The sequence below is a fragment of the Mercurialis annua genome, linkage group LG5, assembly GCF_937616625.2.
Source record: "Mercurialis annua linkage group LG5, ddMerAnnu1.2, whole genome shotgun sequence".
NCBI classification, from domain to species: Eukaryota; Viridiplantae; Streptophyta; class Magnoliopsida; order Malpighiales; family Euphorbiaceae; genus Mercurialis; species Mercurialis annua.
This window is the reverse complement of record NC_065574.1, coordinates 15937543-15952190: the sequence shown is the minus strand read 5'-3', so window position 1 is coordinate 15952190 and position 14648 is coordinate 15937543. Positions and strand designations below refer to the sequence as shown.

Here is a 14648-nt window from a genome sequence, read left to right as displayed (position 1 = left end):
AGACATCAAAAATACATCAAAAAAATATAGATATACCAAAAAAACACTATAAATACACCAGAAATATATTATAACAGAAATACACTATAAAAATACTGTAAATACACTATAAATCAATTCCTTAATTATAAAATAAGTAGCATCAAAATAAAAGAATAATTCTATAAACTAAAGAAAGACAAGATAATTATATGAACAATAGAAAAAATTTATAAACAAAAAATAATAATAAACCTACAATAATTTATTTATAAAAAATCTAAACTATCATAAAAAAACATAAAAAATTACAAAAAATCTAAAAACAATATCGAGAAATCCATCGGAAGAAATGCTGCGACGAGAAAATTAATAGAAAAATCACGGCGATGAGAAATCCACATAAAAAACGCGACAGCAGAAAAACCGCGACGAGAAATCCATCGAAAGACGCATTACAGCGAGATGCAAAAAAGTGATAGGCGGCAGAAATAAACAAACATAAAAGAAACTCGAGAGAAATAGACAAACAAAAAAGGTAAAAAAAGAGAAAAAGAATTTTGAGAGGAAGAAAAAAAAAAGAGAGAGTGCGGCTGTGTATATAAAATAATCTAAAATGAATTTAAGCCTTTTATATAGTAGTGTGTTTTTGAAAATATATTCTTAAAAAAGATATCGATGAAAATTGTGAAAAGATGAATGAAAAGAAAATAAATAAATTTGAAAATAGGATATTTTAAAAATAATTTTTTTAATAATACTCAATAATATAATAATCAAAAAAATAATAATCATTGATATAGTAATGTACGTATTGTTGTTTAGATAGGATGCTTTTAGCATAATAGCCACCTAATAAGCAAATTTGGCCCACAACTTAACCATGAAAATTGAATAATTTAATTTCATACCATAGCTAGAAATATATAATTAAAATTTACATTTTCTTTTTCAAAAGATTAGTTTAATAAATATTTACATATTTTAAATTTGAACCTTTCCTTTTCATACAATAGAAAAACCGAATAATCTTACCATACAACACATGGCATAAACCTTAATAATTTGTTGATAATTTATATATTTGACATTTCAATTACGTATAAAAAATGAGAAATAAACAATGTAAATAAGCCGACAAAATGAAATACTATGCGCGTAACAATAACAGTTATCTTCTAAATAGAGGTTTCAATTTTTTTCATCTCAATATTTAATTGAACAATTAGACCTATAAAAAAACTATAAGAAAACTTTATAAAATTCATCAAAAAGAAAATATTTGTATGCACTAATTAGCAAATAATACTTAATTTCATTAATAATAATATATATAAAATAATTTTAACGAAATAAACATGATACATTTAAACCTATTGTTTCTATATAAAAAAGTTTAATTGCTTTAAAAATTATAATCTTTTAACACATTTTATAATTTTAATTTAAACTTTTAATCTTGATAATTTAATATATAAACTATCAATATTTTATATTTTTAAATATCAAGCAAATATCCATCAAAAAAATTGATGATATGAACAATGAAATAAACACTGTTCCAGCAACCACATCAACAGTCTATTGATAAAAAAAATTGACTGGTGCGTAAAATTGTAAAATAATAAAAAGTGATGTCCAACGTCAGAGTAGTATTAAATATTATTATACATAACGATAAAAATTATATTTGTAAATATATATAAAAAAAATAAAAAAAATTGTATCATCTTTTATGTTTCTTTTTTAACTTGAATTAAAATTATTTAGTGTCTAATATAGTAATATAAATTTATAAAAAAAAAAGATTTTACAGAAAGGAAAATAATATGTAGAGTAATAAAGTTAATTTTGAGTGATTTAGGACATCATAAATAAGAAAAAGAAAAAGAAAAAAAGAAAAGAGACAAACAAGTTCAACTGTCTTTCTGTCAAAACTGGCAAACAAATTTTGTCAGCTAACTCTTCTCTTACTGAAAGCTCTGTTTCTTTCTGCAAAATCATAATTAACTTACTTAATTAATAGTCATAATACACATTCAAAACTTCTCTCTATTCATCACAATTTGACTTCAGTTTTTGCTTCTTTTAAATTTTGATTCTTTTTTTTTTTTTGGTTTTGAAATGGGTTAAAGAAATAATCTTGGGGTGTTTTTTGTTTTTGGGTCCTGTGGCTGAGGTTGAATTGACCCCACTGTGGAATTTTTAGGTGAGACAGAGCTAATTTATGTAAATATCTTTGTCTTTTTTTATCATTAGAGTTTTGATGGTTTTTGTTGAGCTGGTTTACTGTTTTATTTACATGGATGAAGCTTCTCTTTTAATCTTTTTCACTTCTTTGTTTGGTTTGTAGCTCTTAAATTGTTGTTTTTGGTTTGTAGATTAATTTTGAAATAAGAGAGTATTAAATATTGATTTGATTGTTTATTTTAGTTGGATTTGTTGAATGGATTTTAAGTAAAGAGTTGAACTTTAGAGTTGGGTTTGGATCAGTTCATATTTGTTGGGATTTGGTAAGTGGTAAAGGGTATCAAGCATGGAGATGACTTCAAGGGTGGAGATTGATGATGAGAGTGAGACCAATAAAGGTAGCATGTGGGATTTGGATCAGAAACTTGATCAGCCTATGGATGAGGAAGCTGGAAGGCTTAAGAATATGTACAGAGAAAAGGTGTAATTACTACAAATCTCTTTTATTTTAGCTCTAAGTTGCTCATCTAGGTAGCACGCACACGGGAAAACGGGACATTTGGACACGGTGAAATGACCTTATTTTAAGGTTGTATGTTAAAATTAAAGTTTTGTGTCCGAAACGTCAAAGTTGATCGAGTAAAGTGGCCGTGCTACCTAGTTGCTCATGAATTGGTCATTGATGTAAAAATCAATGTTGACCATGTTTGATAATACATAGAATCTGTATCTTAGTAGCAATTGAATTTGTTTGGTAGTTTATAAGCTTACTAATGTCCACTTATGCTGATTATGGTTTAATTGAGTTAGTGAGTTCCTAAGGGTAAGGAGTTATGCTTGTTGTGTGCCTGGTTTTGCTTTCTTGGCTAATATTGTTCTGATTCTGCAGAAATTCTCGCTGCTTTTGCTGTTGCGGCTTGCGTATCAGAGCCTTGGAGTTGTTTATGGAGACTTGGGGACTTCTCCATTGTATGTCTTCTATAATACATTTCCTCATGGAATTAAAGATCCCGAGGATGTGATTGGAGCTCTTTCTTTGATTATTTACTCTCTTACTTTAATTCCGCTCCTCAAGTATGTTTTCATCGTTTGCAAAGCAAATGACAATGGTCAAGGTAAACAAAATCTCCATACTTACACTGAATTTTTAGATTTAAGAAAAATGATAATTTGGACCTTACTTGAGGGGTTAGAAACCTTACTTATACTGTCTTTTTATAATGGGACAATTAATATGCAATTTTTGATACTATTTATACTTACCTAAAGAATTCAACCATATTGTTGTTCCGATTAGTATTTTCTTCATTGTATTAACCATGCACCTTGATCCTGAACAAGTTTAACCCTATTGTAAACAGGCGGTACATTTGCTCTTTATTCATTGCTATGCAGGCATGCAAAAGTAAAAACTATTCCAAATCAACATAAGACAGACGAGGAGCTGACAACATATAGTCGTTCTACTTTCCATGAACATTCATTTGCTGCTAAAACCAAGCGATGGTTGGAAAGACAGCGTTCCAGAAAGAATGCACTTCTTATTCTTGTCCTTGTTGGAACTTGTATGGTGATTGGGGATGGAATCCTCACTCCAGCTATATCTGGTATGATCAGGCTTTACTCATTGAGCCATTTTTTACTCTGATACTGATATTATGTGCAGACGAGTAATTTTAGCCAACTACGAAGTGAAATTGCAACAAAGAGTCATTCAAGCAAATAATAGGATGCAGTTTTAATTTTTCATCTGTCAAAATTGTTAATTTATTTTGTACATTTATATTAGAAGTTAGGGTCTTCCTTATCAGATATTGTACATTACATACTAATATGTCACTGTCACCTCAGTGCCTTTCAGTAAGAGAATATGTCACAATCATGGTTCAACTCAGCCAAAATATTTTAACCCAAGTTGGTTTAGTAATTGAAATCTAAATTTTATACGGGATGTTACATGCTATCAGAGTAATCTAGCTGAAATATCTGTAGTGGGGGACCATGCTCGTAATCTTTTTCATTTTGTTCCTTTTAATTATCATTTTTTTCTTTCCATCTTTGTAATGACCCATTCAAGGTGTGCTAAATTTTGTAAATGGAAGAAACTTTTAAAATAGGGAATGCACTAGAAATAAGCACATGCATATATGATCACGCAAGAAGAATTACTTCATGATGCTGGTCTTTCTACCTACTCGAGAAGTGGTTGATCTCTTTGACATTTTTTACAAGCACCGGTGAAGAATAACTGGAATGGCTTTCTTTTAACCTTGGCGCACACACTGATAACAGAATTATTTAATCTCTTATTTTGAATCCCTACTTCATAGAATTACCAATAAGAGTTGGACTTCTACTTTATTAAACTTTTTCCATCCTTCATATAGCATGTTTTGATGAATAGGAATGTCTTCTAAAATTGCTGATACATGAGCAGACACAAACATGTATATTTTTCTGATTCCATTGAACATGTTTAATCGTGCTATTTCTTGCAGTTCTTTCAGCGGCTGGGGGAATCAAGGTAGACCACCCCGGAATGAGCAATGGTATTTTTCTAGTTCTCAAAATAAATAATTTGTTATGCCATCCATTTATTTTGTCCTTGACTTCGAGTTTCCACTGACTTACAAGTTACGTCCTGAATCTTGACAGTTGTTTTGTTTTCTTGGTGCAGATGTTGTGATAGTTGTCGCTGTTGTGATATTAGTAGGCTTGTTTAGCATGCAACACTATGGAACAGATAAAGTTGGTTGGCTCTTTGCTCCCATTGTGCTGCTTTGGTTTCTCTTGATTGGAGGTATTGGAATATTCAACATATGGAAGTATGATAGCAGTGTTCTGAAAGCTTTTTCGCCTGTATATATCTATAGATATTTAAGAAGGGGCGGTAAAGACGCCTGGACTTCTCTTGGAGGTGTTATGCTTAGTATCACAGGTAATTATTGTCTAGTTGTGTCAAATTTATTATTCATGGCTCACAACTACTTTACTTCACTTGTGTTTTATCCCATCTAAAATTCATTAAGACTGTTTCAATGTTTATGATAGTTCTAAATGATATTAACCAATCATTGCAGGTACGGAGGCACTTTTTGCCGATTTAGCCCATTTTCCTGTTTCAGCTGTGCAGATTGCTTTTACAGTAGTTGTATTTCCATGCCTTCTTTTGGCATATTCTGGACAAGCCGCTTATCTTACGCAGAACACAGATCACGTGGTTGATGCATTTTATCGGTCTATTCCAGGTATGATTTGATACATTCCTTGCATTTTATTTTTATGTAAAAGAAGCTGAATGTTGTTCCAGTAATAGTATCCCTGTAACATAAGTACTTCAACTCACCAATTTTTTACTATTAGAGTAGAACAAATTATAACACAGTGACCATTTTATTCTCTTCTCTTGCCCTCTAAGAAATGTACTATTCTTCCACTTCATTGTATATATTTTTAGATTTACTGTAAGCTGAGAGGCTAGTGACTTGGGTTGAATAAGGAAAAATAATTCATTGTTACACTGGCTCAGCTGTTATATATCAAAATGGAGAAGAAGCCATATAACTGATCTCAACTATTTAGGGACGACTGAGTTGAAGCATTGTACATAGGGTTCTTGGAACAAGTCATGATAGATCGGGACTTTAAGCCATTTGAAACATTATTTAACTATCACTTGCTACAGCTGTAAATAGTATATTACGAAATTCTTGTATTGTTCCGATTGGCTGAGATATATTCTTAAAAAATTGAGTCCCGTGTCCAGCCTCTGTTTTCGCCATCATTAGTGATGTCAGTGTTAATAGAGCTTCAGTGAAAACCTTGCACTTGCTTGTCGTATTTTACAGACCAGGCAGGTGTTGAAGTCTCTGACAGGTCATCTAACTGCTTTCGAATATTTTTTAGCAATGTAATTTTTCTTTGTTATGCTACAGTTTAAGATACCCCCAACTTATTTGTTTGAGATTGAATGAGAGTACAGGTTCTTTATCTCTTATTTTCTATTCTAAGCTTCTTACATATGCTGATAATATTTTCTACTCTCTTCATGCAGAGACCGTATATTGGCCGGTGTTTATTGTTGCGACTGCTGCTGCTATAGTAGCAAGTCAGGCTACAATCTCTGCAACTTTTTCAATAATAAAGCAGGCTCTTGCACATGGCTGTTTCCCTAGAGTGAAAGTTGTACATACGTCAAAGAAGTTTCTCGGTCAGATATACGTTCCTGATATAAATTGGATCCTTATGATTCTTTGCATTTGTGTGACTGCTGGATTTAAGAACCAAAGCCAAATCGGAAATGCTTACGGTATGTTTACCCTTTCTACCAACTATCGATAATTTTAATCTATCCTTTGTTGTGTTTGCTTTGTATCTAAGTGCACAAAGGTCACAAAAAACCAAGGGCATCAATAACCGTGGCGTAATATTAGAATTTGAAGGATTCATCTTTGTGCATTTTGACATAGAGACTTTATATTAGTAGATTCTTTTCTTTTTCATTAAATGATGCTATTCCTAGATCAAACATTATTGGAGACAGACTAAGATTTTACATTTGACAAAATCAATTTGTGTCTATTTTTTTTTTCCAAAACGAGGGGTGATTTTGTCAAAATAAAATATTTTACTGGATCCCTAGTTATTGTTGTTTTTTTGATAATTAGTTATTATTGCTTTGAAAATAAGGCCACCCGTATTATTTTTAATTATTGTGTCTGAAGACTCTGAACAGTAAACTATGAAAAGTCTACTGGTCACCAACTATAATATGGGAGTTGGGGAACAGAGTGGTGATCTGTGTTTTATAGTTAAACTTAAATCTGTCAACGGAGTGATATTACCTCGATTATTTAATAAAAAATTGTTTCTTGCTTCATCAAACTGCGAATACTTGCTGTTATTTATCACATTGAATTACATTTTTTTCATAGCTTGTATTACAGCTTCTATTTCTCATTTGTTTCCTCCTATTTCTTCACGGTCCAGTTACGGATGGAGAGTAAAGTTATCTTTGACTACTCTCGCTACAATTTGTTTACTTCTAGTTTCATTTCATTCCTCAGTTTATTTGACTAATTATTTACTTACACAAGTGCATTAAATTAAACAAAATTTTGTGCATTAACAGGGACGGCTGTTGTGATCGTCATGCTTGTAACTACATTGCTTATGTCTCTAATCATGATACTGGTGTGGCGGTGCCATTGGATCATTGTCCTGCTTTTCACAGGCTTATCCCTTGTCGTGGAATGCACTTACTTTTCTGCTGTACTCTTCAAGATTGATCAAGGTGGGTGGGTTCCTCTTGTAATTGCGGCTGCCTTTCTTATTATCATGTATGTTTGGCATTACGGTACAGTGAAACGATACGAGTTTGAGATGCATAGTAAGGTTTCTATGGCGTGGATTGTTGGTCTTGGACCCAGCTTAGGATTGGTAAGAGTTCCTGGAATCGGACTTGTGTATACCGAGTTGGCGAGCGGGGTTCCCCACATCTTCTCTCATTTCATCACGAATCTACCGGCTATTCATTCGGTTGTCGTTTTCGTCTGTGTGAAGTATCTTCCCGTGTATACAGTACCTGAAGAAGAGAGATTCCTGGTCAAGCGAATCGGACCGAAGAATTTCCACATGTTTCGCTGTGTGGCAAGGTATGGCTATAAAGACCTACACAAGAAGGATGAGGATTTTGAGAAAAAGCTCTTTGATAATCTCTTCTTGTTTGTCCGACTCGAGTCAATGATGGAAGGGTGTTCGGACTCCGACGAGTATAGTCTATACGGTCAGCAAACTGCCCGATCAAGAGACGCTTTACTGACTTATGATAATGAAAATACAGCATGTTCTGCAGTGGATTCCGTGTTTTCATCGGTGGACTCAATCGTGCCAGTTAAGTCACCGGTGCATGGAAATCAGACAACGGGTTCATCAGGGCAGACGAGCAGCAGCCAGATGGAGGTGGATGAGTTAGAATTCTTAAATAGGTGTAGGGATGCAGGGGTGGTGCATATACTAGGGAATACAGTGGTGAGAGCAAGAAGGGAGTCAAGGTTCTACAAGAAGATAGCGGTTGATTATATTTATGCATTTCTTAGGAAGATATGTAGGGAAAACAGTGTCATTTTTAATGTTCCCCATGAGTCTCTCTTGAATGTTGGCCAGATTTTCTATGTATAAATTCTTTTTGGGTATTATGCTTAATCCAAGTGAGTAATTTCTCAATATTTTACCAATTTTTCCAAAAATAATAATAATTAAGTCTTTAAAACCATACAAGCCTGCAATTTCGTTTAATGATTTTGATATGTATATTTTAATTGTAAAAATTTGATCATATAAATTTATCAAATAATTGTTGCAAGTGTAAATATATGGATGACATTGTTAAAATTTAGAGAAAATAATAAGAAAATGCAAAACAAGCACTATCTTTTTTAAAAATGCTAAGTTTAACTCATCATTTTTTTCTCTTTATATATTTTGTACTCTTCCAATAAAAAATGATATGTGTCTCGTGCGTCAAAGTGTCAGTCCCAGCTTCTTCAGCATCTATCACGTCATAGCATCAACGGTAATACTTCAATATATTGTAGATACATCTCAGATATGTATCTAATTCATTGGTGATACATCTCGGATACCTCACAAATACATTGTTTATAAATGTATTTGAAATGTTTATGAAATCTGATTTTTTATATAAAAATAATCAAGTAGTAAATGTTATATTTTAAAAAATAAGTGTGAAATTATGATACATATTAGATACATCTTTTGAGATACAATTTATATGTTTTCTAAGTATATGAAACATAATTTCAACTTGAAATAGAGTAGAGATACCTTTCAGATACATATAAATGATGTGTATCATGTCTTTTAGATGTCTTGAACTATTTTCAGATATGATTTTAGATAGATGTATATGAAAATGATATTCAAATTTTTAAAAATATTTTTCAAATACATAAAATATTTATAACTAATACATTTATTTTTTATTTAAAATATCTTTGACGCGCCAATAATGACATACGCAGCGATATAAGACTAACACGCGGTGGCACAAGGTTGACGTAGAGCTAGCACAAGACCGACGCACACTGGCATGTCGCTGTCTTATCGGAAGAATACAAATGTAAATTTTTTTAAATTTAAGTGTTCATGTAATAAATGACTCTACATCAAGAATTATTAGGGCAGTTTCGTCGTTTATCGTAAAATTTAGCAAAATAAGTAATTTCTCTTATTGGTGTATTGAATTGTAAAAAAAAGTGTAAATAGGTGGATGATATTGTTAAAATTTAAAGTTTGGGGATGACAATACAGATTGGTCTATAGTTGATAGATTGTTTTGCAATTATCCCAAATATATATGTAGACATAGTTTGAAATCGAATCTAACCGGTAAAAAAATATTTTACGGGAGTTTTGGTTCCAAACCCGCTTGTGGGCGGTGGCCGGTGGCCATTGATTGGTAATTTGATTTGGGAAGGATAGAGATTGTAATTATAATGGTAAAGAAATTTTTTTGATTTTGCTAATTAAAGGCATTCATCCATTTTTAGCATTTTATCTGTTATTTCTTTAATTAGGGTTTCATTTTGTTGGTATATCTGTTTGTTTACATTGCTCACCAGACATCTTTCCTCCAAAATTATTTGCAAATTGTGATCATCAAGATTTTGTTGTTTTATCAGGTGTTCTTTTAGAAATTTCTTGGATGATTTTCTAAGGTTTGGAATTTTGATTTAGCATGAGATAACAAGGGGAAAAAACAAATTGATGAGACGGAAATGGCTTCGCCGAACGATGAAGAGCCAAGCAATAATAAAGGGAATATGTGGGCTTTGCAACAGGAGCTTGATCAACCTATGGATGAAGAGGCTGGCAAGCTTAAGAATAGGTATGACAACAAGGTAATGCTTATGTTCCAATCACTTGTTGTGGTGGTTAATGGAATGCTAACATTTGTGTCAATCACCCCGAATTCGCTGTCATTTAATTAGTATAGAAGCTGTTCTTTAGACTACAAAGATTTGTGTTGATAGTTTGTGAGAATATGAGTTTTTTGTTGTTTAAATTGGATAGCCCAACTAGAGTTAGAATTTGAGACATTATAGCCTTTAGATGAATGATGATTCTACCAATACTTTAGTAGCATGGGAAATTTCATTTGATCTGACTTTTTGCATTTTTCAATGCAGAAACTTTCATGAACCTCACTTCAGAAACTTAATTTCCATTCTAAATTTCAATTTCGTTGTAACCATTTTCACTATGATACATTTAATTGTTCTCATTTCCTTACAACCTAGACTTGTACCAATGAGTTGAATCTCATTGATTGATAGTGTGTACCTTAATCAATGCTCTAAGAGATCGTTTTGATTGTTGGTTTATTTTTACTGTCACAGATTTCGACTTTAGTTCTTCTGCAGCTTGCTTTCCAAAGCCTGGGAGTGGTCTATGGAGATTTAGGGACTTCTCCCTTGTATGTTTTCTATAATACATTTCCTGATGGAATTGAGGATCCGGAGGAAGTCGTTGGAGCTCTATCACTGATTATATATTCTCTCACTCTTATACCACTCTTGAAGTATGTCTTTATTGTGTGTAGAGCCAATGATAATGGTCAAGGTAAAATGATCTTATGAACTCTGTTTCTTGATGTTGTTGTTTTGACCGGCAAGCTTCTCTAAACTCGTCATCATTCTTCTGGGGCAGGAGGAACGTTTGCATTGTATTCTTTACTATGCCGGCATGCAAATATAAAGACTATTCCCAACCAAGATAGAAGCGATGAAAAGCTAACAACTTATTATCATTCCACCTTCCGTGAAAAATCATTTGCTGCAAAGACAAAGAACTGGCTAGAGAAAAATGCACTTAGGAAGAATGCCCTTCTTGTTCTTGTTCTTGTTGGCTCTTGTATGGTTATCGGAGACGGGATTCTCACTCCGGCAATTTCAGGTCATCATTACTACTCTTGGCAATACTTTAAGCTTCTCTAATTAGCAACTCATGTAAGAGGTATCATCTTTAGTATAATGATCAAGCAAAGAAATAAAAGAATATGCTGACTAGTACTTCTCTTTACAGTTTTATCTGCTGTTAAAGGAATCAAGTTGGAGCATCCTAAGATTAGTGACGGTAAAAGCCGGTAAATTATGTTTGTTGACTGCTTCAAGATTAATTTGTTGTTTTCTTCTAAGTACATTTGGTTTGTATTGTGCAGATGTAATTGTCACTATTGCAGTTGCAATATTAGTAATTTTGTTCAGTGTGCAACACCACGGTATAGACAAATTCAGCTGGCTCTTTGCCCCAATTGTGCTCCTCTGGTTTGCTCTAATTGGAAGTATTGGCATATTCAATATTTGCAAATATGATAGGAATGCTCTTAAAGCATTTTCACCAGTGTATACCTATTGGTATTTGAGAAAAGGGAGGAGAGGTGGCTGGACTTCCCTTGGAGGTATTATACTTAGTATAACAGGTAATCTTCTATTTAATGTGTTAATTAGTGTAATAATTTTGTGACTTCTTAGTCTTCTTGTCTCCAAACTTCACTTTTATAACTTGAATTTGTGTACTTATAGTTATCAACTCTTACGTACATTAGATTATGATAACTTCAAAAAATAGACCTAATTTGCCGGGGTGGTAGCTGGACATGCCTTGTCAGCTGCCAACAAATTTTGCTGATGTGGCAAGTGGAATCACAGTCGAACATGAATTTATGGAAAATGTAGCATTTGATTGCCACATCGGCAGAACTTGATTTGAAATCTAAACAATAATGTCAGCTAAATTGAAAAATGAAAGTTTGTTAAGTAAGAGGACACAAATTAAATATTTCCAATAGCATTGATATATTTAGCAAAGGTTGGACTTTGGAGACTAAAAGTGGTAAAAACTTTAATTTTGCAGTTGTTGTCTATTGATTCTGAAGTAGATTTATGGTTTATTAATTACAGGAACAGAAGCACTTTTCGCAGACTTGTCTCATTTTTCAGTCGCAGCCATACAGATCGCTTTTACAGTCATAGTATTTCCAAGCCTTCTTTTAGCTTATACTGGACAAGCTGCCTACCTCATGAAAAATAAAGATAATGTAAATGATGCATTTTATCTGTCTATTCCAGGTTTATTCTCACTCCTGGCCTTCAATTTATATGAAAAGATAGAAAGATGGTGTAATTTATGCGTATTTAGCGAAATTTCCACAATGCAAATTCATGTCTTACAAATGGTAATTTTGCAGAAAGCATGTATTGGCCAGTACTTATAGTTGCAACCTTTGCTGCTGTTGTTGCTAGCCAGGCCACTATATCTGCAACCTTTTCATTGATCAAGCAAGCTCTTGCTGTTGATTGCTTTCCAAGAGTTAAAGTTGTTCATACATCAAAGAAATTACAAGGCCAAATCTATATCCCGGACATCAATTGGGTTCTTATGATTCTCTGCATTGCTGTCACAGTTGCATTCAAAAATCAAATCCAAATAGGAAATGCTTCGGGTAAGCTTAATCACTACTAAGTTTATTAGATTTTCTAACTCTCTCTCTCTTTATATATGTATTGCTTGTGAGCTTGAGAGTAGGGGTGTGCCAAACGAACCGAATTGATAAATTCCGGTTTGATATTATAAAAAAATTCAGTTTTCGGGTTGGTTTGTTTTGAGGAATAAAAAAAGCTTCACTTCATTATTGGTTAAAACCAAATTAAAAAAATCAACCGAACTAACTAGTTTATTTAAAAAAAATTTGAACAATTTTAAATCCTTATAATTTTAGTTTCAGTTTGGCTTAGAAAAATTAAAAGTTTAGCTCAATTCGGTTAGGTTCAGTTTAAACCAAATGCGCGCCCTTACTCGAGAGTTTACGATGTTAACTCTAGTGCCCACTGAGCTGCATGAAAAGTTTTAGCATTTAAATTTCTTTAATTCAAGTACTTACAATTAGAATAACTAACGAACTTATTCGTGTCAAATCACAGGTGCTGCAGTTGTTATCGTCATGTTGGTAACAACATTCCTTATGATTCTAATCATGCTATTGGTATGGAGATGGCATTGGTTTTTTGTGCTAATTTTCACCACCTTGTCTATTCTCGTCGAGGGCACTTATTTTATTGCTGTGCTCTTCAAGATTAATCAAGGAGGTTGGGTTCCTCTCGTCATTGCTGCAGCTTTCTTTATAATCATGTACTTTTGGCATTACGGTACTTCAAAACGATTTGAGTTCGAGATGCATAGTAAGGTTTCAATGGCTTGGATTCTCGGACTCGGCCCTAGTTTAGGGCTCGTAAGGGTACCTGGCGTCGGACTTGTCTATACTGAGTTAGCACATGGGGTACCCCACATCTTTTGTCATTTCATCACCAACCTGCCTGCAATACATTCAGTTCTCGTTTTCGTTTGCGTTAAGCATCTTCCTGTCTATACAGTTCCAGAAGAAGAAAGGTTTCTTGTGAAGCGAATCGGACCAAAGAATTACCATATGTTTCGTTGTATTGCTAGATATGGTTATAAAGACCTTCACAAAAAAGACGACGAGTTCGAAAACAAGCTATTCGAGAAACTTTTCTTATTGGTTAGACTCGATTCAATGATGGATCATTGTTCGGATTCAGATCAATATAGTTCAGATGGTGAAGAGATGCATATTGATCAGTCAAAAGATGATGGTAGTAGTGATGCAGTTTCTTCTGGTGTGGAGTGGACCATGGGATCTAGCACAATGGAGAATGAAGGTAGGAACCAAATGGATGATGAAGATGATGAGTTGGCATTTCTAAAAAAGTGTAGAAATGCTGGAGTAGTGCATATACTAGGAAATGCAGTAGTTATAGCAAGGAAAGATTCAAGATTCTATAAGAAAATAGCAATTAATTATGGATATTCAATCTTGAGGAAGTTCTGTAGGGGAAATAGCATGATTTTAAATGTTCCCCATGAAAGTCTTCTCAATGTTGGACAAATTATTTATGTATAATTAATACTTGGGGAGCTCTTATAGTGATAAATAAATACAAGTTAAAAATCATTTTTACTACCAATTCAATTCTAATTTGAACAAAGGTCCACCCAACCTTCAAACTTGTGTCGCAGCATCGAATAAGTACATTTTAACTTTTTTGGGTCAATCAGATTCCAAATTTGTATTTTCGGAATCAAATAGATCACTTTAGTCAACTAGGTCTCCAAATTTGTATGTCGGATCAAAATAAGTTCATGTTTGAGGTACAATTTTGGAGTTCCTTGTTTAAATTAAAAGAGTTTGGGACTTAATTGACTGATAAAATTAAAAATGAAGATACAAATTTTAGAATCAAATTGATCCATAAAATTAAATTATACTTCTTTTTGAGGACATTGATGGTGGACTTCTTTTTGAGGACTTTGATGGTGATATAGCTTCTTATGACCCCGAGACACAAAGGGTCACCCCTCTTTGCTTTCATGGATACATC

The 14648-nt window shown here is 33.0% G+C and overlaps 2 protein-coding genes across 3 annotated transcripts; both read left to right on the top strand.

The window, feature by feature from the left end:
- The first annotated feature begins 1899 nt into the window (after positions 1–1899).
- On the top strand, positions 1900–8396 carry LOC126682225 (potassium transporter 11-like). Its single transcript, XM_050377827.2, has 8 exons — positions 1900–2650; positions 3059–3284; positions 3531–3776; positions 4668–4718; positions 4847–5107; positions 5250–5417; positions 6224–6478; positions 7301–8396. Exons 1-8 carry the CDS (start codon positions 2516–2518, stop codon positions 8347–8349), a joined length of 2391 nt encoding a protein of 796 aa, XP_050233784.1. The 5' UTR covers positions 1900–2515; the 3' UTR covers positions 8350–8396.
- A 976-nt stretch (positions 8397–9372) lies between these two features.
- LOC126682905 (potassium transporter 10-like) lies at positions 9373–14234 on the top strand. Of its 2 annotated transcripts, none has more exons than XM_050378673.2 (9): positions 9373–9689; positions 9928–10091; positions 10590–10812; positions 10900–11145; positions 11275–11325; positions 11411–11671; positions 12153–12320; positions 12440–12694; positions 13173–14234. In XM_050378673.2, the coding sequence occupies exons 2-9, from the start codon at positions 9969–9971 to the stop codon at positions 14168–14170; spliced, it is 2325 nt and encodes a 774-aa protein (XP_050234630.1). In that variant the 5' UTR covers positions 9373–9689; positions 9928–9968; the 3' UTR covers positions 14171–14234. The 2 variants fall into 2 exon arrangements, with proteins under 2 accessions (XP_050234630.1, XP_050234629.1); XM_050378672.2 differs by having other exon boundaries at positions 9873–10091.
- The last annotated feature ends 414 nt before the right edge of the window (positions 14235–14648 follow it).

Coding starts and splice junctions, on each gene's coding strand:
- LOC126682225 (XM_050377827.2), top strand. CDS start 2,516: ATGGAGATGACTTCAAGGGTGGAGATTGATGATGAGAGTGAGACCAAT. Junction 2,651..3,058: donor AGAATATGTACAGAGAAAAG/GTGTAATTACTA, acceptor CTGATTCTGCAG/AAATTCTCGCTGCTTTTGCT. Junction 5,108..5,249: donor TGTTATGCTTAGTATCACAG/GTAATTATTGTC, acceptor CAATCATTGCAG/GTACGGAGGCACTTTTTGCC.
- LOC126682905 (XM_050378673.2), top strand. CDS start 9,969: ATGGCTTCGCCGAACGATGAAGAGCCAAGCAATAATAAAGGGAATATG. Junction 10,092..10,589: donor AGAATAGGTATGACAACAAG/GTAATGCTTATG, acceptor TTACTGTCACAG/ATTTCGACTTTAGTTCTTCT. Junction 10,813..10,899: donor AGCCAATGATAATGGTCAAG/GTAAAATGATCT, acceptor CTTCTGGGGCAG/GAGGAACGTTTGCATTGTAT.